The sequence below is a fragment of the Ictidomys tridecemlineatus genome, chromosome 10 (assembly GCF_052094955.1).
Source record: "Ictidomys tridecemlineatus isolate mIctTri1 chromosome 10, mIctTri1.hap1, whole genome shotgun sequence".
Lineage (NCBI taxonomy): Eukaryota > Metazoa > Chordata > Mammalia > Rodentia > Sciuridae > Ictidomys > Ictidomys tridecemlineatus.
Genome location: NC_135486.1, coordinates 13,621,080 through 13,648,469, shown reverse-complemented (window position 1 = coordinate 13,648,469; position 27,390 = coordinate 13,621,080). Strand labels below are relative to the sequence as shown.

General features: G+C 46.0%; 1 protein-coding gene across 11 annotated transcripts in view; it reads right to left on the bottom strand.

The window, feature by feature from the left end:
* Positions 1 to 27,390, bottom strand: part of Cacna1e (calcium voltage-gated channel subunit alpha1 E) — a 444,235-nt gene that overhangs the window by 296,883 nt on the left and 119,962 nt on the right. For 10 of the 11 annotated variants that reach the window (XM_078022436.1, XM_078022437.1, XM_078022439.1 and 7 more), the window contains exon 3: positions 1,532 to 1,797. The exons of the other annotated variant lie outside the window; for it this stretch is intronic. In XM_078022436.1, the coding sequence (XP_077878562.1) occupies positions 1,532 to 1,797 (266 nt within the window). The remainder of the gene's footprint in view (positions 1 to 1,531; positions 1,798 to 27,390) is intronic. 11 annotated transcript variants of the gene reach the window in all.

Sequence of the window (27,390 nt, the reverse complement as noted above, 5' to 3'; positions counted from 1 at the left end):
CGGCCAGGGGTGGTTGTGGGAGGACGTGAACAGCAGCAGGAAGAATATCTGCTTAGAGATGCTCCTTCGCTTCCAATGAAGGGGTGCTGCCTAGAAGCACCACGCGCCAGCCAATCGCGAAGCTGCTGAAGCAGGGAACTAGGGGAGGAAAAAGGGAAGGCCAGAAACTGAGGTGGGGGTGGCAGGAAGATGCTCAGGCCCCAGGGGGAAGTGAATCCCCTGCCTGGCTGATACTAGAGACCCCCGCAGCTCCAGCTGTCTCACTGCTGCACACCTGGAGGGTGAGGGTGGGAAGGAGGGTTACGGGGAGAAGAGGAGGAGCCTCCTTTGCAGGTGCATCCTTCCCAAGAAATGTCCCTCCAAGGAGCATCCAAGTCCCTTTCTTCAAGTCCACCCCCATATTTAACACCACTTCACTTGCTTGCCTCCTACCAATCCCCTTCACTGTCCCACCACCTCCAAATCCTAAAGGCCTTGCCAGGGACCTAAATTCTTAGTGAAGAACAAGGCAGCCAGATGCCTAATCAGCAGCCTGCATTTGGTGCATTTGATTAAACCTGCAAAGAACTCCTTCAGTGCTATTCAGACACCACCACCACCAGAGATGTCCCCACTTGCTCTTTATGAAGAGCAGTCCCTTTGAAGGGAGAATCCAGATTGCTTGCACACTTCTGGTCATCACTGATGAATTCAGGCCCAGCAGATCTGTCTGATCCTGGGTATTGGGAGAGCAATGAGCTGAGTCAAATGCTAAGAAATAGGACTACCCAACCCAGGATGAAAGAGAAGGAGCGGATGGGCCCTGATGAGCTGCTCTTCCTTGGCCAAGAAGAGAACTCCAACTTTGAGCAGTTTGGGCAGTGGTGGCAGAGATATCCTCTCCTGACAGATACTCACTTGCTCCACTTTCAGTGGAACTTAAACTTTAGTCCCCAGAGTTAGCTGGGTCCCTAGCCAAATGCCTGTTTTATTTATTCATTTGTCTATTTGTATACATGGTGTTGGCCCAGTGCTCAGGAAGCGTCTGAACTGATAAATTCGCCCATGGATCGTCCACTTCTCTACTGGAAGACAGTGCAGGTGTCTCTCCAGCTGGTAGGATCTGGGGCAGAAGGGCTGGCTTTGAGGGTGGAAAAGGGACAACTGGTATGAAAGAAAGCCCTGGGATTAGGGTCAACCCCATCTATGTAGAGTGCAGCTTGTGAAAGGTCTGGGGGGCCGTGAATGAGACAAAGCCCAGCCCAAAAAAGGACAGGCACCACCGCAACACCACGCACTCAGAGACGCTAGAGATTTCCACATAGGAAAAATCAAAAACCAAAAGTCTTACCTTGTAAAACACTAGTGCCCAAACAGGTATCCATGGCACCAAGCTTGCCCCTTAGATGGAACGGAGTAAAGAGTGCACTTCGGCAAAGGGGCAAATTGGCACCAGGAAGGGGTGGGGGATTAATTCCATGCTAGTCGTCCCCCCTCACCCGAAGAAAAGCAGAGGGGAAGAGGGGAGTTATGGTGGGTAAGAAAGGATATGGCCAATCGATGAGCTTCTTGGCGTACTTCCTGACAATGTTATCTTCTCCGAAGATGAACAGGGATCTGTTGACGGTGAAACAGTTCTGCCGGACGGGAATGGGGTTGTACAAAGCCATAGTCCGCGCCCTCTGCGCTTTCGACTGCTTGTAGGCAGCCGCCGTCCCCGAGGCCGGCACGGGGGTTCCTTGTCGGTTCCTGCTCTGGTCCGAGTCTCCATCGCCCGACCCCGGCCTGCCGACCACCGCCTCCCCGAAGCGAGCCATCCTGAAGTTTAAACAGACAGAAGACACACAAAGGTGATCGCCGAACACCCGCACACAGCAATAAGCAGAAAGACACACGGAGACTCAGAGCCGCATCCAGACAAGGCACGGGGACCACCGCCTCTGGGGAGCCCGCGAGCTCTTCGGAGAGGCGGCGGCGGCAGCAGCACCGCCGCTCTGAACTGTTGAATCTAAATACAACCTCTGCGAAGCTCCATTCCTCAAGAAGAAAAAAAGGGGGGGGGGTAGGGCTTGGGGGTGCTCAGTTTCTGGAGGCAATTTTTTTTTTCTTCAAAATGCCAGCGTGTGGTGGTGTTCAGGGACCAGAGAGGAGAGGGGTGGAGTAGGCTGCTCTTCAAACATAGCTCCTCTTCTGGCAGACGCACCACCTAGTTCAGGAAAAGAGGCAGGCAACCGGCCCGCTAGGTAACAGTTTGGTGATTTATTGGTTGGGGGAGGGGTAGAGAGGGAGGGAAAATGAAAACAAAAGAACTTTGAAAAGCAGAAAAGACGAAGACGGGTTACGGTGACATGCTTTATAACGCCATCCCCTGCAAGTCCATCTAAGAAATTCCACAGCCAAGACTTGGGTCTTTAAATCTGCCAGCACAGACGCATCCAAAGGTTGGAGAGAGAGGGAGGGAGGGGGGAGAGCGGTATAGAGGTTCCTGCGTAAACCGCAACGCCCAAAATATCAAAATACGAAGTCGATCCAGCCCAAGAGGGACAAATGACTTTACAGCTCCTGCGTTTGGGGTAGAAGTTGAGCAGCATCCAGAGAGCGGCGAAACCCGAGTGCCAGCATCCGCCCGGAGCGCTCGCTGCCGCCGCCACCGCCGCCGCCTCCCCGGATCAGCATGCAACAGCGATCCGCGGCTGCGCCGGGGAGAGGGCGGGAGCGCCAGCGGGCGGGCGGGCGAGCTTTCGGGCGAGGGAGGAACAGGTTGCAGTCAGCCTAGCGGTGGCCCGGCACGGGACTTGTCTAAGGACCGAACTTCCTCGGTAACGACCAGGTCTTCCTTTTGCACCCAGCCCGCCCAGCTGCACTGAGCAGAGAAGACGCAGGAGAGGCGGGAGCGAGCAGGGCGAGAGGGAACAGAGCGCGGAGGCGCGGCGAAGCGGCCGGGGCGCGGGGGAGGGGCGGCTTGCAGCCCGGAGGCTGAAGGGTCCTGGGAGGCGAAGCTGGTTTGCCTAATTGCTTCTCTGGCCGGAGGGTAGTGGGCCACCTTTGCAAAGGTCCAAGGTAGAATCGCCTTTCCCCCCAAGTAATGCTGAGGATGCGGGCGCTGGCGGCTTGGCGGAGTCTCCGCAGGAGAGCGGGGGCTGGCGTGGGGTGCACAACACTCAAGCCTCGCGTTCCCGCAGAGAGGGGTCTGCAGTGCTGTGTCCCATTCAGTGCCGCGCAGTGCCGGGCCGCCGCCGCCCTATCGAGGAGTCCGGGCCTTTGCGCCCTGCGCACCGCTCACCAGGGCCGCGTCGCCACTAGCCCAGCACCTCCCAGGCTCCGCGAACACCACCAGGGATTTCCAGGGAGAAGAAGGCACCCTCTTTCCAGCCTCTCTTCTTATCTCCCTGGGGCCTCTGCGGGCTCCACTCCCGGGGGAGTCGCTGCCCTCCCTCTACTAATGTGCTGCCACCTGGGTTCCATTCTAGCAGAGCCCTGTGCCTCACCTCCTGGAAGAGTGGTCCAAATATCCCAGGTCCTGAACGGTGAGGGCTGAGCTAAACCTTCCCATCTCACAATCCTAACAGGGATCTCCTCGCCCCAGTCTTTTATTCCCAAATAAGCCCCACTGACTTTCGCAAGCCTACCCCATTAATGAAGCAAAACACGGGATTAGTATTGGAACTGGAGAGAGAGGAGGTGGACTAGAAGCCCCATAAAAAGAACCCCTGTGCTTAGCGACCAAGCCCTTCCCCACAGGTGACTGAGTGTTTTGAACTGAGGGCAGAGAGCTGTCCCTTACCATGTCCACACTACCTTCTTCTGCTTTTCCCTGCCTGTCCTTCAACACATAGTCCTGTCCAAATCCCACCTGAGCAATGGGAGGAGTGGGGGCAAGGAGTGGCGGAGGAAGGGAACAAAGGCTGACCACAGCCCAGAAGTTGAAGATCATGGGTGAGTGTGGCTTTGTGTGTGTGAGGTTAATTGGTGAGAAGGGAGGTGACATCTGAATGGGAGGCACGTGTGTTCCTACGTGTGTTCCTGTGTGTGTAGGCAAGGCCATGTGAGCACTGACACGTGTCTATTGTGTGAGAGTACATGGGAGTGTGTGTATGTGTGGGGAAAACTCTTTCAGTGCTGAAAACCCAAAGAAATGGTCTCAAGGTGTCCACCCCCAGCAGGCACTGCTGCCTCGGGGTGCAGCTTGTTGACCTTTTGATTCAGATAAGTCCACTTTTGGCCAAATTTACTATTCAAGGTGAGCCAGCTCTAATTGTCATTCTGATTTCACTGTCCTGCCTTTCTCTGTCCTTATCACCTGAAGTAGAGGTCCTCTTCTTTCTAACTACCTAGTCAAAATGAAAGGAGAGGGACAGTGACCATCAGACAGTCACTTAGAACCATCACAAGTGGCTGTCTCAGTACCCTGTGAACTTCACAGGACTAGAAAGGGCTTTTAGAAATTATCAAGTGCATGCCCTTGCTTTCCAGGTGGGCCAGAATCCATAGCACAAGATCCACTCAAATCATTCATTTGACAAATACTTTTACACACCTTCCCTGAGCCAGGCACTGTATTAGGCACTGAGGACACAATAATGAACAAAATGGACGATGACATAAATAATGTATCTTCTTCTTAGGGTAAATTTGATCTGCTCACGCAGCCTCAAGGTCTAGAATGCTTCCTGGACCTCACTCTCACGCTGAGACTTTACCCCTTCCTTTCCTGTCCTGCTTTGGCAGGCTGGAGGGTGGTTTGCCTTTTGTGAACTCCCAGGATGAGCAGGGTTCACTAGTTTTTTTACCTCCTAGTATTATATTAGTTCTTGGAAGATCAGGCACCCCTGACTCATCTCCTCAATGTCACCCACTCACAAGTTCCCATGTTAATCCCCTTTCCACTCTTGTCGTGTCCTGTGTTCTCTGTAGCTGCTGCCACTCCTCAGAGACTTAGAATACTCCAGACAGGATACCCTAGGTGGAGACTGAGGACCCACTGGAGCTGAGACTGTCTTCCTGCCTTCCCAGGGAGCAGGCTTCACAAATGCATGGGCTGGGGGTGATGTGAGAGCCCACTGCGAGAAGCAGAACCTATGTCTGGAACTTAAAAGGGAGATTCATTTAAGGAGGGTGCAGCCCAAGGGGATGGGGAGGCAAACATGGTGGTGCCAATGGCTTTGGCAAGGGACCTGTCCTAAAGACAGCAATGTTGGTGGGAAGGCACATTCCCTTCTTCACCCTGTACCTAGCTGTCCAAGCTCTTGAGAGCCTTGAGATCTACATGTCTACACTGGCTTCATGCTCTCCAATCCACATTCTCCCAGTTGCCAGACAGCTACAATTTCAATGGTTAAGTAATAACTTGTTCAGTAGTTATCAGATTACATAAACAGACAGCTGGGCCTCCCTGCAAACCTCTGAGGTCAGCCTGGCAATGCATGTATTATGACCCTGATTTGACACACAAAGCAGAGTTTCAGAAACGTAAAGCCTTTTGTCCAGGTCTGATAAGAGGCAGAGTGTGGACTTTTACTCAGTTCCAAACTGTTCATCATCAGGAGAAGAAACTCTGCAATGATGTGGAGACTACGGAAGTCTTAAGAACCCACTATGCCTACCACCCTCAAATTGAATTTCATCAGTGACCAAATGCTTCTAGCACCATGCTGGTAACACTTCTACTACCCTCAAGAGAGATCAGCTCATTGCCATAATGCTCCTCCTAAGGGAATTTGGTGGACGTTTTTCTTCCAGTACTCCTGGTTCCACTGTCCCCTTAAAAACCCATAAATGGAAGTGTGGAGAATCAGCTTCTAGTCAGAACACTGACTGGAAATCAGTTTGAAGACCATCGGGAAAATCCTTGTGCAGCCTCAGAGGACTGTAGCTGTCCTTTCCTGTTGACAGAGCACCATCTACTGGTCACTAGCGAGACATCGCCGTGAGCATAGCTTCTTGGTCGCCCAGCACCCCATGCCCATGCCTCAGAGTTCAGGCATTCCTAACAGTTGACCTCTTGTCACCAGCCCTCTACCTTTCTGTGGGACTTTGTTGAGCTCCAAGCCCTAAATTTCACCATCGTGTAACCAACCCATCTCACAGTACCTAGAAATTACAGCCCCAAACACTGGGCACAAGGTCACCACACACACACACACACACACACACACACACACACACACACATACAAGGTGCACACATACAGACAGAAGGTAAGACATGGCAGCCAAATGCTCTACATATTTTTCTGCAAGCAGTGACCTCCAAATTAGGAATCCAACAAGAGCAAATGAAGCAAGTGAGAAGCTTTGCTAGATTATTGATTTCATGCAGATTGTTAAACTTCAAAGCCTATGTCCTATAGCCCTGCCGTAATTCCAGTGAAACATTTAAGATGCAGGCAAGAGTGGTGAAGACTAGTGGGTGGTGTCCCCAGGCTCTTCTGCAAAAGGAAGGAAACAATATGGTCATAGTGTCCTCAGACTAGGCAGGCCATGGGAGCTCATCCTAAGAAGACATGTGAGTGACAGGTTGAAGAATCAGTCTGTCTATTCCCCTCATTCATAAAGCTCATCTCAGATCTGCTAGGCCTTGAGCCATCTTCATAAGAGATTTTGGCCCATCACTGAGGAATCTGTAAATCTGGGCCTCAGCCAAAAGGCATGTGCCCTCCCACCAGCCCTGCTCTCTCATCTGCCCCTACTCTGCCAGCTACACCCAGCTAACTTATGCTTTAACTATCAGAGCCCCTTTTGTTCTATTTTTCCCCTGTTGAGCTTTTCCAAGAAATAGACTCTTATGCAAAGCAGTGCTCTAAGGAACATAATGCAGAGAGGACTTGGGAGTGGGTTCTTAAGAAAAAAGTTGGCAGGAAACCATGTGCAAATGCAAGCAGAGCAGAAGAGCAGGATGGCAGTGCAGACATCTTGGGAGTCTGCTTGCTGGCTTTCACAACACCACACAGCCCTTACTTGAGTGAAAACGTAACTCCACCTCCTTATGTAATGTCCAGCCTAGAACCAGCATCTCTCAAACCTATGCCTGCAAAAACCCACACCTCCAACACTGTCAGCTAACAAAAGGTCCACAAATTTAGCTTAAGGTACTTTTGAAACCATTCACTGATGACAATTCAACATCTCCTGGGTACTAGTCATGCTAATGGAACTTCATGGCATCTTTGCTACAGAACTGTGAGGCCCCTTCTATTATCTGAGGCTGCAGGGGTGGTGGGGGCTGGATTTGTCAAAATGCATAGAGCTGGGAAATAGCAAAGCCAAATCTCCTGGTAATAAGGCCAGGATTCTTTACAGTGTGTAGCCACTATTAACATACTTCATGTCAGAATAATGTTTTATTTTGTTTTGTTTTTTAAGAGTCCGGTCCTAGGGATGATCTTGTGACTTTGCAGAGGCAAGGCCTGACCTTCTCCCAGAGGCTTAAATCTCTATGAATGTGTACCACCCTGCCCCATAGGGCTATCATGAAAAATTGTAGTTAATACTGTAAAACTCTTAGTACATACCTGCATACCTAGTATACAGTAAGTGCTGCATTAAGAGCTTGCTACATACATTTCAGTTATGGTAGCCATGACCAGAGAAGCACCCAGCCAACACTGCATATCTGGTGGCTTTGCTTCTGAAAGCACAGAAGTGCAGCCTGGGGTGACTTTGGTGTGTGTGTGTCAGGAGGGTAAAGGAAGAGAGGAGATGTAAGTGCCTGAGACATGGTCAGAAAGAGGAATGGAGAAAAGAAGGGGAAAAAAGAAAACTACCAGACACAAGTGGCGGGGGAGCCCGAAGGCTGTGGTACCTGAAAGAATCACACATTTGTTTACTTACTCATGAATTCATAAACCCATTTAACAAATTCTCATTAAGCCTTTTTCATGTGCCCGGCATTGTTCTCGGGGATTCTGAGGCTCAAAGATAAATTAGACACAGTCACGGGCTCTAAGAGCATGGAGTTTGAGAGAGGAAGAGGCAAAACATACTGGTGAAGGACTTTAACATAGGCAGCTGTGTAATGCACCTGGAAGAACCAAGAAGGGAGACATCCCCTCCCCTGGCTGGAGGCAACCAGAAAACAGAAGAATCCATGAGTTCCTTGAAAGGGGTGGCACTGGGGGCATGTGGCAGTAGCCTGGAGCATGGGTACTTGGGGTTTTTTGGACCACATGCAAGAAGCATGGGATTAAGTAATCAGCATTTCCATTTTCTTTCACTGTATTTAGGATCACAGAGACTGCAGCATTACCACTTCAATCCTTCCTTTTCCATAAGATGAAGTCACTTTTCAGCTGGAAGAAAAACTAACTACGCTTAACCTAATAGCCCCCAGGCAGCAAAGGCTCCCTTTTCCATCACTGCCCACCTTACCTCCTACCCTCGGGGTCCAACCTGCTGCCCCTCCAAGGTGAAGTGCAGCAGGAGACTTTGCAGAGCGCCAGCTCTGACCGATGAGGGTGAGCAGAGGGTGAGAACAACTGACGGAAGCACGCCCATCCATCCACCCCCGTGGCCTCTTGACTCAGAAAACACAAGGCAGCCCACACACTGCAAAGCTCGCTCAGCCTGGGTGGGCTCAGGCTGATTCATTCATTCAGCAAACATACAATGAGCACCTTCCACATGTCGGGCAGCGTGTCAGGTACCAGAGCAAAAGAGGCAGTGCTTGGAGGAGAAGGACCCGGGGGATGCTGCACGTGTTTGTCTTCTCTTGATCCATTCTCTACCCGTCTCCCTTGAAGATAATGCCCCAAGAGCAGAGAACACAGCTCACGCTGAAACAGAGCTGATACCAACCCTGAGGACCCAAAGAAAAGAACCAGATTCCACCACACCCACCCGTCTTGCCTCTCCAGGGCCCTTTGGGTGGAAATCATCAGCAGATTAAGCCACCACCTGTCCATCACCACACCCTCTCTCTCCCACTCTCTCCTACACTGAGCAGCTGGTTACACCCACCTGGTATAAAATAATCAGAGTGAATAAGGCATTCCCATATGATATGGACTCGAGGCCAGTTTTGAAATGTACACCTGGCCAGGCCATTTGCTAACTCTGCTCCTTCCACTCCCCAGAAAATACACTAAAACCCTCACTGATGGCCCCAATGGTCCTTATCCAACCTCCTCTTCCCTGACCACTCTGCAGTATTTGGCACTATTGACCTCCATGCCTCCTCAGAGATTTCCCTTCCCCCACAATATCCCAGTTACCATGCCTCCCGTTTGCTCACTATTTCCTTCTCTTATTCTTCGTAGTGCTCTCACCCTATTGTGGGACTATCCCAGCATCTTCAATCCCTTTATCTCTCTCCCTTTGAGGTCACATCCTTATCCATAGTTTCAACTGTACTTCCACATCTTAGCCCCTGGCCCTCACCCCTAACCCTTCCTCCGAAAAAAATTCCAGTTTCTATTCATGTGACATCATTCTTCATTCATTCAGTGGCTTTTCTGCTGCCTATAAAATGGCCAAACTCCTTAGCCTCACGGCTCAAGACAATCTGCATCCAGCCCACCTTCCCAACACCATCTCCATGGACCATGCACAGGATTAACTCAGTTATGACAAACAAGTCAGGCCCACGCCCACCTCAAAGCCCTTGCTCACAGCACCTGCTTCAGACAATCCAGGGACCTCCTTCTTCTTTTCTGCTTCTCCAGCTCCTGAGCATCCTTCAAGGCACAAGACAGTTCAATTCCACCTCTAACATGAAGCCTTCCATATACTCTACAACCCCTCCCTCCCACTGACTCATAGAACTTCTCTGGTACCGTTCATGCTGTGCTTCATTGTTGTCTGCTGTGAATATAACTTCACCGTTACATTTCAGTTATATATGCCTCTTCTCCTCAACTGTGGTGTAAGCTCCTCGGCAGTGAAGGACATATCTTCCCCCTCATCCTACTACCAAGAGTGCCTGCATTATATTTTCCTCATAGCAGGCCTTTACCAAGTAAGTAGTCAAGTTAATAAATGAATCTCCTGCAACAATTTTCAGTGAGCAGGATTGATGCCTGATTATTCAATGTTGACCGGGTATTGGCCCCTGTCTGAGGAGCTGCCCTTCCCCTGATTCTCTGCTCTGTTGTAGATGTCTCCAGCTGTTCCTTCCAGGTAGAATGGTCCTCTCTTAGAGGAGATCAGGTACCTTCAGTTCAGGGGAACATTTTCAGCACCATAATAGCTTCACCTCATCTTTTCCATCACCAAGTCATGGGGTTCACTCTCCTAGGAGTATCTCCTGCTCTTAAAAATTTGGTTGAAAATAAGATATGAGGAATTAGTTATTAAAGGAAGACATTCAGATCCCCACTTAAGGAATATTTCAGATTCCTCTCCACAGAAAAGGAAAACAACTAGAAGAATTAAAATTCTACTTCAAAAAAAAAAATCAACAACGGTCTTAATGGGTCTTACCTTTTCTCCCTACAAGAAAAGTGACAATGTCATCATATGCCTCTTTCCCTTATGAAGAATTACATGAGAAAAAGACATCACACACCCTGGGCGCAGTGGTACAAGCCTGTAATCCCAGCAGCTACAGGGGCTGAGGCAGGAGGATCACAAGTTCAAAGTCAGCCTCAGCAACAGCAAGCTGCTAAGCGACTCAGTGAGACCCTGTCTCTAAATAAAATATAAATTAGGACTGGGAATGTGGCTCAGTGAGCACGTGCCCCTGAGTTTAATACCTTGTTACTCCCCCCCACCCCAAAAAAAGACATCGCACACACAAACACGTACATACACACACACCATCTGCCTGTATGTGGAGGCACCCACTAGATTCAGTTCAACCTCCAGTCTGCCCGTCAAGTTTACAGACCTGCAAGTGATCTTCCTATGCTATTGGGAACTTTGCAGACAGGCTTCATACAGTACATCAAATAAGAAGAATTAGAAGTTCTCCTGAAGATTTCTACATATTCCCCATGTGCCATTTTAAAACGGGAAAGGTGAAAACCTAATGCTCAATCAAAAGAGAACTTCTGAAATATTCCTCTCTGAGACCCTTACCAAGCCAGTCCCTTAGACACACAGATTCACTCACAATACAGTCTTTTCCCTTGGAGATTAGTTTTATTTTCACACAACCACTCTATCACTTGGTCACATTCTTCAAAATAATTCTGCCAGATGCACTCAAGTATTAATATAACAATCCAAAGCTTCCTACTATGCTATTTTCTTTTGCTTAAATAATCTCTCTTCTCTAATAAGTCAAAACTTCATTTTGTGAAGTTCCAGAGCTAAAAAAACAAAGAGAAACATGAACATGCAACAAAAAAAGAAAGAGTAGTTACAAAGTATAGGCAATGAGATTTATAATTTTAACAAATATTAAATATTATTATTTCATTGTTTCTCACAAGCATCCTATGTGATAAGCACTATCAGAATTCCATTCTGCAGAAAGAGAAGCATGACTGAAAGAGACTAAATAATTACCTTTAAGATCAGAGAGGTGGTTGGTGACAGCAGATAATCTACCTTAGACCTACCAGACTGTAAAACCCATTATCTTAACCCCAAATTGTCCTTCAGTAATATCATCAGTAGAAATTTGATCCAGGCATTTTATTTCAAGGTACAAGAATATGTCCAGATTTTGTAGATGGTGCTGACAGGCCTCAGAATCACCTGGGGTATGAGACAAGACCAAGGGACTCGCACCTCAGTCCTAGATGGGTTTATAATCACGTGTGCAGAAATGGCAACGTAATGCCTGCCCCTGAATCTCAGGGAGTGCAGATAGACCAAATATGACAAGAGATTCTGCCACACATTGTACTCCATCACACACTGGCATTACTGGCCTGACCTGCTGCTGCAGTCTTTCTTTGCAAAGTCCCCCAACAACATGAGTCAGGCCAAGGGGCCATGAGTCCTCGTCCAAACACTGCTTCAACTCCTCAAAACTCCTCCAGATCCAAAGGGTATGCTATTGCCCACACTGTACTCCTGGTGAGCATGTTACATACCACTTACTTGGTCTCCAATGAATGGCCAAATCTATCCTAAATGCTCCCCACTGGAGCTCCCCAGCATGTCAGCCTCAATTACGCATCTGGAAAAGCCATGGGCCAAACTCTGGAGGGAAGAACAAGGAGAAGGGAGCATGGATAGTTGTTTAGTGTTTGTCAAACCCAAGGGGAGCCAATGTCCTGTCATTGAGGAACATCTATCCTGTTCATTAGGTATGACTTCAATTTTTTTTTTCATGAATACTTCTGTTGCCAATGCGTGGCATGAAAGGGTTCAGCAAATTTAAATCCTCCTGCCTCTCAACTTGTTGTTTTCCTGCCTGCACTCCAGCAGGTAAAACACCCACAGACTCACAGTGCTCTGGGCTGTAGAACTCACAGGAGTCTATAATGTTCAGGTTATTTTTAAACTTTCAGGCCACTCTCCCTCCCTATGAACAGCAGGCCTGCCATTTAGAATGGTGTTTAACCCACACCCCACCTGCTTTGAAACTTTTGCTTTTTGTGTGAAAAGAAAAGAAGCAATCCTCTAAGCATGTGCACATATGCATGCACATACACACACATCTAAAAGCCGAAGACTGTCACCAGCTCAGTAGGGGTGGAAGACCCAGCTCACTTAATGATGTCAAGATTGTGACATGGTGTATATGAAAATCCTTTGTCAACTCAGAGAGTCACACCACTGTGGGTGGTGATGTTATTATATTTGCAGGGACAGACACCAAGCATTTTAGGTGAAGTCGAAAGACAACTTCTTACTCCCCAAAGGGAATCACAGGAGTTCAGTCAAAGCATTCAAGGTGCTTCATTTACCCAGGGAACTGGGCAGGAGCTGACTAGGAAATGTTCTGTAATGATTTTCTTCAAGTCAATTATCTTCTTTCTTAAGTGAGAAAATTAGGGGAAAGGGTAAGGAAATTCTAAAAACAAAAAGAAGAGATTAATTAGACATTTGTGGAAGACAGAAGTACGATGTGTTTACCTTGTTTTATCTGAAAAGGAATCCTATGAGGTATGGTTCGTATCAACCATTTCTCAGATGAGACAACTAAGAACAAAAGAAGCTGTCACTGAACTAGTATCACACAGAGCTGGATGTGAAGCCTGGACCTGCCCCATCTCACCTTGCCCTTGCCATGGTTGGAATGTCTGGATCCCCTTCAAAATTCATACTGAAATTCAATCCCCAATGCACCAGTATTAAGAAGTGGGGCCTTCATAATGTCATTTAGGCTAACAAGAGCTGCTCTTGCAGCTGGGGTTAGTGTCTTATAAAAAGGCTATAAAAGTCTTATAAAAAGAGGGAACTAACTAGGTTCCATTTGCCTTCTGCCACAGGAGGACACAGCATCCACCCGCTGCAAAGAAAGCAGTATTCGAGGCACTGTCCTGGAAGCAGAGAGCCTGTCTTGGTCTTGAACTTCCTGACCTCCATAACTGTCAAATCAATTTATATTGTTTATAAATTCCCTAGCCTGAGGTATTTTTGTTCTAGCAGCAGGAATGCACTGAGGCAACCTCACAGGAAGAGACAATCTGTAGGAGCGAGTGTAACCTGAGCCCTAAGGCTGGATGAAACTGATTCAAGGGGCCCAAAGAAAAAGAGTTTGGGGTCACTTGAAAGTCACTGTGGGCCAAGCAGTGGACACAGAGCCTCCTCCAAGCTATGGCCAAAGGGGAAAAGGTGAGAAGCCCCTCTGCCTGGAAATGATAGGCTCTGCATGAGCTCCAGATGTCCTTACAGTCACGCAGTCACCCAGGCTGTGGGAAACAGTGGGAACCGGATGTCCCCAATGTCCTCCCCCTGGTGGGACACCTCTCAGGGCAAACCCTAGTGCCTTTATGGTCCTAGTGAAGCCAGATTTAAAATTAGGTAGTCAGTGAAGTTAGGTAAATGGGTCTGAAATCTAAATTGGAGGCCACGCTGAGAATGATTCAGGGAAATGCAGGACAACTCATGGAATGTTAATGAAGTCCCCAAAAGGCCCTAGGCCAAAGTCCACCTCAAAGAAATGTTAATGGAGCCCAGGAAACAGCCCCCAACAGATTTGGAGATAGCCCATCCCAGAGAAGTGATAAGCCCATCCCAAAAGTCCTTCCTGCCGGTTTGGCCCACCTGTGTCCCACCCCTCGGCCTTCCAACCCACATTCCATCACTGAACTATAAAAAGGGGAAACAACCGCACTTCCACGGATTCCACCTCTTGGGTCCCCTTCTTCCTCCGGGAGAAGTCTTTTCTGCTGTCCTGTAATAAACTTCTAATTTCTACTCTGACCTTGCCTCGGCATGCTTCTTTGGTGTTATTTTTCAACATCGGGGAAGCAAGGACTCGTCACCGGTCAACAGCAGTAACACTAGTATTGCCATGGTGCTCCAAGACCCATCATAAAACAAGTGAAGCAACCTTTTACTCAGCAATTCTTTTAACTAAAACTCCTGCCACACGAGAGAGTTGCTCTCTGGAGGGCCTCTTCCTCCCCCTCTGGTCGAGGCCCCAAGTGATAAAATGATCCACCAGGTGAACTCAACACTTTCACAGATTTTAAAAAAAAAGCCCTGAAATGTGTTTAAGTCGAAGCCTGCTTCCTGAAGGCACAGGCCCCTACAGGTTCCTATGTCTCCGTGACTTGGCAAGAACAGTTTCCCTCACCTTCCTGCTTCTTGGACCATTTCCAAAGGTTGGTACTTCTCCCCCCAGACTAACTGCACCTTTGTCTTCTTCTTCCCCCTCCTAAATGTGCATGTCCCCCTGATCCCAAGTACTTCCTTCCTCGCTATTCACACACTCTAGGTGATCTCATCCATCCAATGCAACTAAAGCTAACATCACAGTGTCTTGAGAAGAGTCCCAAAGGTACAGCGTTGGCCCTGTTCTTTTTGAGGTCTGGTACCATTTACAATTGCTCAAATGAGCTCCTCTACCTGGAAGGCCTGACCTCATAGTGAATCAACTGGTTTACAAAGGAACTCATCCTCTTTCTGTCCCACCCAGCCCCTTCCCAGCCGCTAATTCTGTTTGCAGCATCACAATCTTCCCCTGACTGGGGTATAAAACTCTGGATGCATCTTTAACTCCACTTCCCCACACCAGCCATGCTCCAAGTCCCTGGCATACCACTTTCACAGTCTCTGCTGCACCAATTCTCAAGTCAGAACTTTATCCTTCTGCTCAGTAAATGAGAGAGGGCTCCTCACCCATCTCCCTCTTCCAGGATGTACCTCAACAATTCATTGTTGGCTCTGTTCTGGCCAGATCCTCACACCCTAAGGGCGATCAAAATGAAGGACTTGTTCAATGTTGTATCTCCATGGGAAAACTCATTAAATTTTTTTGTTGTTGAATGAGTGAGTTTTCTAGTCCTGGTCAAATATAACTATAGAGTCGTTATAATTTCAGATTTGAAAGCAAAGTTAAGTGTCTTCCAGTCCACATCCTTGTTACCACCCCATTACAATATCTCCCACTACTGTTCCATGGAAGCAGGGCAGTTGATCGTTCCTAAACACAGCTTGAAATTTTCCTCCTGTATGTCATCTCTCATTTGCTTTCTCCCTTCCTTCCCTGTTTCCACAGCCACCAGTCAAAGGAGTAAAAAAAAAAAAAAAAAAACACCACCACAACAAAAACTATTTAGGCTTAAAAGCCCAGTTCACATGATACCGTTACTGTGAAGCATTTTGTGATCATATGACAAAAGTGATCTCTCACTCCTCTGAGTACCTTTGGCACTTGATGTCACCCTGCCCTGGAGACTGTATTATATACCTCCTCTTCCCCACTGCACTGCAAGGGCTTGACTTACCATCCTTGCCATCTCCATAGTAATAAATGCACTGTCTCGTGTATCATGCACATTTACATGTGTATTGAAGGTGTGGAGAAGTGCATGAATAAATCAATGGTAACTACAGACAAAGCCAAGTGCACAGAAGCAGGATACGGACTCCTCAGAATCTGCACCACAGTGGGGTAATGTGGGAGAAGCTGGAACGAATAAGCCTGATCTGGAGAAAATCAGTTCAGCTCAAGGAAGATCATCCTCAACCCTCACCTCACAGGCACAAGCACAACCTGCAAACCAATCAGGGTCAGATGAATGACCCAGTCCATGGAGGCAGATATAGTGGTCATTGTGAACCTGCAAAGCTCACAATGTCTTGAGATCAAGAAGTTTTGTTTGTTAGAAGAAATAAGGTGGGGATGTTTCCAACTCATTTCAGTGTATTTGTGTTTCTGTAGATATGACGTTGGCTGAAATGGCTTGTGTTAAATGGGTCATTTGAATATAGAGCCACACATATCAACCATACATACGGGACGTGGCCACACACATCAGCCTCTTCTTCAATTCTCACCATCTTCTAGATGAGAAAAGACATGTGCGACAGCGTGTCTTCACCTCAGCACTACCAACATTTTTGAGTCACACAGTTCTTTGTCATGTGGGTTGTCCTGTGCATTGCAAAAAGTCCAGCAGCATTCCTGGCCTCTAACCACTAGATGCCAGATGCACCCTCCTCCTCAGATGTGAAAATCAAAAATGTTTCCAAACACTGCCAAATGTCCCATGGGAGGCAAAATCACCCCCTGGTTAAGACCGTTGGTGTACAGCAATTAAGAGAATTTCTCACGATCACACGACTGACATCATAACCAGAGGTACAGGGACCCCCCAGTGCAACACACTTGCCACCTCGTGCACGCCCTTTGTGTTTCCCCTCGTGTCTGGGAAGCCCCAGCCTTTGGGAGTCGGAGTGCACTTAGAGCTGCACCTCTCATTTTCCTATGGCCTTATAGCTACACAGGGCGTTCCACACCTCCAGATAAAAGAGACTGAAGAGAGAACCCAGGCCGAAAAAGGTGACCACCCCCAGCAGCATTGGCTTAAAGCTAAAGGCAACTGGGTCTCACCTGTCAGATTTCTCCTGCCACTGAATAGTCAGAAATGTGGTCATAAAGTACCAACAAGAATAGGATCTCTCCCTTAGAGAGGGAGTAAGAACCCCCATATTCCTGTTTCAAACTCAGCAAACCCCACCCCTCTGCTAGTCCTCCTGCTTCCTTCTCCCTATCATTTTTGAAGCTAGAGTCCTTCCACCTTTCCTGTCACCAACCTTTGTGGCTCCCACTTTTGCTTCTAGAATTTGCCTGCACTAAAATTGGAGACCCCTCTCCCTGATTTTTGATTCTGATCTTTTATTTCCTAAAAAGACTCAGTCACCTCAGGCAAGCTATCTGCTGGAGCTGCTGTGAGGAACTGCCAATGATCACCTTCTAAGTGAACTGTCATTAGCTGAAGCACTCATGTACCACGGAGGGGGCGACAAGTCATTGCCCATTAATGCACGGCGGCTCCAGCTCACGTCCTTCCTCATAGTCAGTCCAGGACGCTTACTAAGCTCTTGGTTAGGAGCATCCCAAGTCTAAGAGGTCTGTATGGATAGCATATGGGGACCACTTATGCTAAGGAAAACTTCTTGTAAATTTCTGGAAAAACTAGATATATGAGCATATATCTCCAAATATATGTTAAAAGGGATATTGCATAACATGCAAAATATAAAAGAAAATTCTTAGGTGGGAAGGGAAAACAAATAAGTGAGTGTGTGGATTGAAAGTGCAGCTGCCCCAAGGGCAGTGATCAGTCCTGGTAAGAGAGGATTTAATAGGAGGGTCTTAATGCTTACTTAAGAGCAAACGTATATGTGAGGGCACACTTAAAAAGAAGTTGGAACCAAGACTCTGCACTAAGCTGGGACACCTGAAAAAAAATGCCTTCAGTGAAATAACACATTGCATACAATGAACTCTACAGAGAAGACATGTAATTAGGAAACTTATGCCTCAGAGTGAGTGAGAAAAGAAAAATCAAAACCCAAGATAGATTACCTATAGTAAATATAGGACTTGTAATGGTTAATTTGAATTGTCAACTTGATTGGATTAAGAGACACCAAGGATTAAGAGCTGATGGGTGTTTCAATGAGGGTAAGTCTAGGAATGATTGGTTTGTGGGTAGCCAACTGAAATGGAGACCCTTCTTAAGCATGGGTAGCACCATCCAATAGGGTGATGGCTTGGATGGAATAAATGTTGGAAGAACAAGGAAGCAGCAGCAGATGCAAGCTCGATTCTTCTTGAAAGGGTTATTTATTACTGCTGCAATCATCTCGGGATATAGAACTCTTGCTTCTTCCCTCTTCCAAAGCAGACTCTGACAGTGATTCTCCAGAAGCCTCTGTCTCATACTAGGTAGGGTAGCACCGTTGATCCCTCTTGATCTGGGGATTTAGCCTCTTGGACTGTGCAGCTAGTTCTTCCAGCTCTGCAGCCTGCAGACAGCCATTGTGGACTATCCAGCTTCTGGTTGTGTAAACCAACCTAATAAGTCCCCTTTTTAAAATTATGCTTCCTGTTGATTTTGTTCCTCTAGAGAACCCTAATACAGGACTTATGAGCTGAATTTACACTACATGTTCAGTAGTGTTCAGGAACTCTTACCCGAAAAATAAGTAAATAAATAACACTCCTGGATTAAGTCAGAGAATCAAAGAAACGCAGGCAATAGGGCTATTCTCACAACCCAGAGTAAACTGTATTTCTATAGGAAAAAGCAACTGCTACTAGACATGACCTTGTAATGAGAACTTTAAAATCACCTAGGGAAATAATCTAGCATCAGGAAATGTTAACTGACAATCAACATGAAGATTAGAGCCTGAGAATTTGAAATTATAGAAAGTGTATGTAAAGAAAGAAAACAATAGAATACATGAAAAAATGATAAATTTGAGAAAGTAGCAAATAAAAGTATCATAGTGAAACACATATTCATTTAAGTTAAAGGCAATCAATAGGCTAACTTTAAAATTAGACACAGCTAAGGAGAGTATCAGTAAATAGGAAAATACAGATGAGACAATTCCCCCAATAAACAGCCCAGAGAGATAAAGAGAGGAATATGATTAAATCTCAGAGCCATTGAAAAATGGTGAAAAATCCAGAATATACCTAAAGAGAGTTCTAAATAGAAAGATGGAGAGAATTTTAAGAGTTACAGGAAAATGTTTCTAGTATTAATGAAAATAAAAATCCTCAGAATCAAGTATTTCAATGAGTTGTAAGTCAGATGATCTCTGAGTATGAAATAGTTCTTCCTATGCTAGTGAAATATCAAAAGATCCAAAAGTGCAAAAGAAAAATCTTAAAAGCATCCGGACAGAACAGATAGATTACCAATGAAAACAGCAACAAGATAATCAGTAATAATAATAATGAAAGCCAAGAATTAATGGAATATTATTTTCAAGTGTTGAGAATACTCAGCTAAATTATTACTCAAAATTGAGGTTAAAATAAAGACTGCTTCAAAATAAAATAAAGAAGAGTTTTCTAATCAAGTTCAGTGAAATAAATATTATGAGGCATTCTGCAATAAGTAAATTTAAATGAAAGAAAAAAATGGCATGCAAGACAATGACATGATAAGCAAAAGATATTGATGAGTAGGAGAACAGTTTATATATATATATATATATATATATACACACACACACACATATACACACATACACACACACATACACACACACACACACACATACACACACACACGGAGAAGTTGCCACTAAATTACTTGACAACAATGCCATAATTGTCAAATGTAAGGTGTTATTCAAAAGGAAAACAGCCTTGACTTGAGATATCAGAATAGAAATAAAATATTTAGAAATAAAATAAAATTATTTCTATTAAATATTGGACTTGAAGTACTAGTCAATGTAATAAGTGAAGAAAAAAGAATAAAATGGCATATGGATTATAAGGGAATAAACATGGTTGTCATTATTCACAGTTGATGCTGTCTATATACAAAATATAAGAGAGCTTACCAAAAAAAAAGAGCCATTTGAAGTCATGAGAATGGTCTGTAAGTATACTGAATATAAAACAGTGTACAAAAGTACAAGTTTTGTTGTACCTATAACAAAGGATCTGAAAATACATTTATTAAAAGATACGATGCAGTAGAACAAAACCATAAAGCACCTACAACCAAATCAAATAAAAGATATTTTAAAAAGTTTTTAAACTATCTTGAGGTACTTTAAGGAATATCTAAGCATAGGAAGAACTATTTCATACTCAGAGATTAAAAACTAAATAGCTTAGAAATGGCAATCCACTCCCAAATTAACATATGAGCTCATTTAATTCTTATAAAAATCATATTTTTAAATGAAATGTGACAAATTGATACTAAAAGTCATATGGATGAATAAAAGGCAATTGCTAAAAGCATTTGGCAAGGGTGTAGAAAGAATTTACTCTAACATCAAAACTACAAAGTTTGAAGAACCAAATTAGTAAGACATAGTGAGGGGAATATTCTATTTGTATATTCCTGGTGGGATAAAACAAGATATCCAGAGGTAGTGGGGAAGAATTGCCTCACCACTTCATGGTGTTGAGCCCAAAGATTAATCGGCCGGGGGGGGGGGGCAGGGGGAGGATGACATAAAATTGGAGCATACCTCACACTGTACACAAAAAAATCAATTCCAGATAGGATCAAAGAGACAAATGTGATAAGCAAAACTGTAAAAACTTTTAGTTAAAAAATGTAAATGACTTCGTTTTTATCTCAGTATGAAAAGAATTTTTATGAGACAAGATGAACAAAAATCATAAAAGCAAAAGCAGATAAATTTTTCTACACTAAAATTAACAACTCTGCATGACAAAAAGCACCATAAACAAAGTGAAAAAGACAAGTTGTGTGGAAGAAGATATTTACAACCCGCAAATCATATGTAGAATATATATAAGAACTCTCATAAATTATAAAAAAGATACGTCACCTGATAAAAATCTGAACAAAGAATATGAACCTATAATTCACAGGAGAGGGAATCTAAATGTCCAACAAACATATATTAAATGACATCCATCAAATTGGCAAATTTTAATAATTGATCATCTCAAGTTTTGAAGATACACAGAAATGGTAACTCTGCATATGTTGGTGTACAAATGGCCATCACTCTGGAAAGCCACTTGGTAATAAACATGGAAATGAACATCTGCAAATCAGCAACGCTGCCTTTAGGTATCTGTCTTAGAGAAATTCTCACACATGTACCCAAAGAGATGTGGACTAGAATGATCATTTTAACATTACTTATAATAACCCCCCCAAAAAAAACAGAAAGAAAAAGAGCAAGAAAAAACCTTGTAAATTCCTAGTAAATTAAGAACCTTTAATATAGTCATACGATGGAGTTCTATACAGAAAGTGGAATAATGAACTAAGCGTGTGTGTAATATTTGGTAAATATTTAAAATGAATATTCACATTGCTGCAAAAATATTCATTCTATGTATCATTCACATTAAACTTTAAAACACAAAAACACTCATACACATTCATTAATATATAGGTAGCAAAATTACAAAAATACCAATTTCAGAGAAGTGGTCATTTCTGGAATGAGGAACAAGGAATAAAGGTTTTTAAAAAAAGTGCATCTGTAACATTGTACTTCCTTAAAAGTAGGAAAGAGATGAAGCAAACATGGCAAATGTTATCATTCATTTAATCTTGAGAGTGGGTAAAAGGGTATCCCTTAATTGTTTCCTACTCAAAACATTTGAAATATAACATAACTGTTACTTTTCCTAATTAAAAGACCCATTGTTGGGCAAAGATGTGGAGGACCTCATCCACCTTTGTCAGGACTGTAATTAGTACAAGCAGACTTGAGGAAGACCACACAGTACTTCTCAAGAACCATAAATGTGCACAGCCTTGCTTTAAAAATTCCAGTTCTAGGAACTGGAATTTGTCTTTATCCCATCACCAGACTTGCACACAAATATGCATTTATAAAACCAGCAACTGGGTTGGTAATTGGAATATCAAAAACTACAATCTGTATTGTACTAAGTGAACAAAAATGAGGCACTGGCTAATACATTATAACAGTCACGTAATGAAACTTTTGCAAGTATTTTAAAGCGTATAGTAAAATAATATTTAATGATACAGGACACTGTTCATAATATATTATTAATCAGTAAAGCAAGTTACAAAGCAAGATGTGCCCACTATAATCCTCATTTAGAAATAATCAACTGTGTGGGTATATTTATGAGTATACACATACATACGTAGGTGAGGGAAAACTAGAAGAATATTTACCTAATGTTAATGATTAATAACTGTACATGATGAGATTGTGGAAGATTCTGATTTCCTTCTGTGTACTTTTCCATATTTTCTAAAACAAACATAAAATATTTTTTGTAGTTTAGAAAGGATCAAATCTATGATGGGCGTGAGGTTCACATGAGTGGCTCCCATCAGCCACTCTCATAGACTGATGCTTCATTTCACAGGAACTAGTATCACTCATTGATTGGGTGAGTGAAGAAGACAGCACAAGGGAGAGATGCCCTACAGTTTGATTGCCAAGTGGGAAGGCACTGCCTGGGGTGTGGAATCTACCATCCACAAAATGGATTGGACAATCCTGTCTCAGCACCTCACAGGGCACCATCACAGTAATACATAGAGGGACCCAGCTTTGAGCCTCTAAAAGTAAGGGTTCAACTCTAGCCTCCAGAATAACTCCGGAGGAATATTTTGAAATGATCCATTACCTCTCTTACTGGCTCAAACTCCAGAATCCCTAAAATCCTGAAAGGAAGTCAGTCAGGTGAGAGCCAAGGTTGAACACACTTCAATCAATCCCCACGGATCTTGACCTTGCCACAGGATTTATTCACTGTGGGAGCAGTTAGCGGGCAGAAAAGCGTGCATCAGGCACTTTCCACACTGAAATCATTCAATTCTCACAACTCCAGGCAGTAGGTGGTGTGATCAATCTCCATAGTGCAGATGCAAAGCTGAGACCAAGGCCACACATCTAGGGACTGGTCAAGCTAGAACTGAAACCCAGCGCTTTAGGAATCCAAGACGACGTAGACTTGTCCTATTAAACTAATTAGTTTTCAATAATCAAAGCAGTATTTCCTTCCATGCTTACCCATGAATCACTTTCCTCGCATGAAATACTACTTGAAGTGAATTAAACAGATAAAAGGGAAGTTTAACTAAGTGGGGGACCCAGGCTAGTTCTTCCAAGGATGCACCATGGAACGGTTTGAGCAATTCCCTGAGATTACTGAAAAGGTCTTCAGTTCTCCCAACAGAGCCCCCAAAGCTGAACTCTTACTATTATGTTCAAGAGGCGAGGCAGGTCAACTTCTTCCTGAACCACACATGAAGCTCCAGAGGTGAGCCATCACTGAGAAACCTGGCCCTCCACCCGGCACCCATCTCCATCTAGCCTTGCCTTATGAATGCCCTTGTCTCAAACTACCCAGGCTCTGCTCCCTGGACCATGATCCCTCCCTCACCTGACCTGTGGAGCAGCCTCCTCGCTGCTCATCCTGCCTCCCTTCAGTCTGTTCTCGCAACTGCAGCCGAAGTCATCTTGTTAAAAAGTACATCAAATCGTGTCCTGGCCTGCCTGAGTCAACACTCCTCATGACCCTGATTCTCAGAATGAGATGTAAACTTCTGTCCTTGCCAGCGCCTCATCGCCTGCCTGTCTTAGCCTGGGATCTCCAGAAAGCAGAGCCTCAGATGTCTTCACTGAGAAATGCCATCCCACCGGAGCAGGAGTGAGGAAAACAGGAGGTAAGGCAGGCAGTAAAGAGAGAGCCAATAAGAGGGCACGTTACTAAGCCACCTGTTATGGTTTGGGTGTGAGCTGTCCCCCAAAAGCTCATGTGTGAGCCAATGCAAGAATGTGTAGAGGTGAAACGATTGGATTGGGAGAGTTGTGTCCCAATCAGTGGAGTAACGCCCTGATATGAATCAACTTGTCAGTAACCATAGGCAGGTGGGGTGTGGCTGGAGGAGGTGGGTCACTGGGGGCATGATTGGGGATTTATATTTTGTCCCTAGTGAGTGGTCGTCTCTCTCTGTTTTCTGTAACCATGTCCTAAGCAGCTTTCCTTCACCATGCCCTTCTACCATGATGCTCTGTCTCAGGCCTCGATCAATGGAGCCAACCATCTATGGACTGAGACCTCTGAAACCATGAGCCAAAGGTCTTTTGGTCACAGTGATGAAAATGCTGACTAAAATACCAGCCCTGCTCCAGGATGACTGTGTCTGTCTCAGGATGGTCCAATGGGACCCAGGACTCATCTGTTGGATCTCTCCTGGACCAGAAATTCATGGTGCAGAGAATAAATCTCCTCTTCAACCTCCAGCTGCCCGAGAGAGCCTTGAGTAGTTCGTGGGTCAGTGTCAACAGGGCAGTTCCAGGGTAAGAAACAATTGTTTCTTGAATGTGTGTTGAATACTTAGAGGGTGGATGGGTAAATAAGTTATTTAAACAGAAAACCAGAGGAATCGGTGAAAAGGCCAACACGTGGTGGCAATGCAATGTTCCAAAAGCACGGGCCCCTCGAAAATGAAGTCAAGACCCCCCATTTTCTGTATTCTTGGGCTTGAAGATTCCCAGCTAGGGGCGACTGAGTCCACAGACCTCAAAACCCTGCAAGACATCCCTCAGGTTCTCTGTGTTTCTTAGAAGTGGCTTTTGGCAGCCCAATCCTGGCTCCCTCTTCCCTCTTTTCTCTTCCTCATTGAAGGTGGTAGAAATCAACCCAACGTGTTTCTTAAGAATTTTGTTCCCCAGGCAAGGGACTTACAAAGCTCCACCCTGAAAGAGGGAGCACATGCTTAGTCGATTCCAAAATGGCCAGGACAAAAGGAAAATGCTGCTTCCTTCTTTTTTTCTCTGCTTTTGCCTTTTGGCAGGCACAGAAAGTTGTGGGAATCGCCAAGAGGTGAGGGTGGGGGACAGAGGGGGATTGCAGTACCAGGAATTCCAGGAGCAGCAGCCTGAGACCCCCTGGGTCTTCTAGGGTCTCCATGGCCTACCGGCAGGTCACCTCCAACCAGCTGGAGACCCCAAGCCAGCTCCCGTGGCAATGGAAGGACAAATCAGGGCAAGAGAAAATCCTGACGCACTGCTGAAAAGGGCAGCTTGAAGAACGCAGCAGGTTTTCTGGGAAGTTGCTGGAAAGGCAGGGAACGGGAACTCGAGGGGTGAGTGCAGGAGGGGGCTCTGCCTGCTGTGGGAGCTGCTCACAGGTGCAGATGGAAGGCCCACACCATGCCCAGAACCCACACAGGCTGACATCCCCACCACTGTCAACCCCCCGTCTCCCGACATGTCCTGGCCTCCCACAACCCTGGGAAGAGATGATCCTGCCCACAGTGGGAACACAGCAGGGTCTCAGAACACCGCCAGTTAGTTCTCCTTTTGCCATTCAGAAACCATGTTGAGCTGAGACGTTTCCCCTGTTCTTGGCCTCAGACATTTGCTCAACTTCATGGATGCATTCAACTCCTGAAGGGTCAGCAGGTGAGGATGCAGGCTGAGCCAGAACCAAGCAGTGGGCTTTGTGGGAACTTGCCGGTTATGCACATCCCCAGGGGGTAGGGAGCAGCTCTGGCCCCCAGCCCTACACATTGTGCCCAGCAACGTGAAATCCACTAGGCCTCCCTGTAGAAGTTGCCTGTGCTGGTCAGCCACAGCAAAGCTTCCGACTGTCATCGATATCCCCTAGTCCCCGACACTGGTGTCACTCAACTTACAAGGAGCAACATGCCTTGGCTAACAGCCTCTCCCCTTCCCAGACTGCCCAGGTAGGGCTGGCCCTATCTCTACAGCAGCTCCTCAAAGCCATCTACCCACCAAAGTCATCCTCCTTCCTTATTGCAATGTTTGTGTCCCGCTCCCAGTTCATGTTAGAATCAGGTGTGGCCTTGCAGGGGCAGGGAGGTGGGGGATTAGGTCATGAGGGTGGAGCACTCATGAACAGGATCAGAGCCCTTATAAAAGGGGCTCTAGAGGGATCCCTTGTCCCTTCCACCACGTGAAGACACCAGGAAAGGAAAGCCATCTTTTTTGTAATTATTTATTTTTATTTCTTTAGGTGTAGATGGACACAACACAATGCCTTTATTTTTATGTGGTGCTGAGGATAGAACCCGGGTCCCGCCCGTGCTAGGTGAGCGCTCTACCGCTGAGCCACAATCCCAGCCCCAGCAAAGCCATCTTTGAAGATGGCTGACCCTCACCAGACATGCAATCTGCTACTGACTTGATCTTGGACTTCCCATCCTCCAGACTGTGAGAAATACATGTTTGTGGCTCTAAGCTGCCCAGCTAATGGCACTTCACTCTAGCAGCAAAGGGACCAAGACACCTGCCTTTTAGTAGAGAAGCTAACGTAAGACCCCTTGCCTCTTCCCAGCAACCTCCGAAATCTCAGCCAGGAAGTCTTGAAGATTGCAATTATGACTTTTCCCTTTCCAACCCTCTGGGGAAAGACAGGTGGAGGAGGAAGAGAAAAGAAAGTCTTCTCCACCTCCAGCTGTCACATCCCACGATCCCACAGCTAATGCTGCAGGTAAATATTAGCTCCCATTGGAGTTGAAGAATACCAAAGAGAGGGTGAGACAGAGAGATGCAGAGAGGGTGAACATGAATCTCTGCTGCTTAGCACCTTCCTAGCAGCGTGGGAAGCTGGTTGAAGAAGCAAAACATGAGCTCTCAACTCCAGGCACATAAATAAGCTCAAATAGACTCACTGCTCCAGCAGCCTGTGGGAGAGCCCCAAAGAAGAAGGACTGGCTCCCTGGGTCCCTGCCCTCTCCACGCCTTCCAGCCACTCCGTTCCCGGAGGCAAGGACACCTTTCTCTGGAAGAGGAGGAGGTAGGGAAAGATGAGAAGACTCTAAGCAAAGGAGGAGACGGAGTATGTTCCAAGGGAATACCTCAGATCACAGAGCAAGGACACCCCTCCCTAACCCTCACACTGCCGCCACAGCGAGACGCGACTCCTCATCCAGAAATCACAGATACCACCCTCTGCACCCAGTGTGTGATCTCTAGCCTAGTGGACTCTCTCCTCTTGACCCCGGAGGCCTCCACAGCCTCCTGCTCCCCACCCATTTCTCCTGCACCAATTTCCACGCTTCCTATGCTTCTTCCTCACTCAGTTGCACCAGCAGCAATGACGTCTTCCCTGCCCAGAAGCCCTTGATCATAAATCCTACAGGACTCCAAATGGACCCATCTTCAACTTCTGTCCCATGCCCTTCCCATCCTCCTTTCCAATTCTTGGGCTCAACATCCCTGACACCAAACTCCCCTCCTCCTCCAGCCACACACCCTTCCCACATGACTCAGTGGGGACCAGTCTGGCCTCAGTCCCCCAGGCTTGTGCCGCTCTTCCTCCCTCTCGTGTTGACCCAATCAACACGTCCTGCTGAGACTTCCTGCATTCTGTCAGTCCCCTCTGTGACCCAGCCTGCCACCACTGCTCACTGAGTCC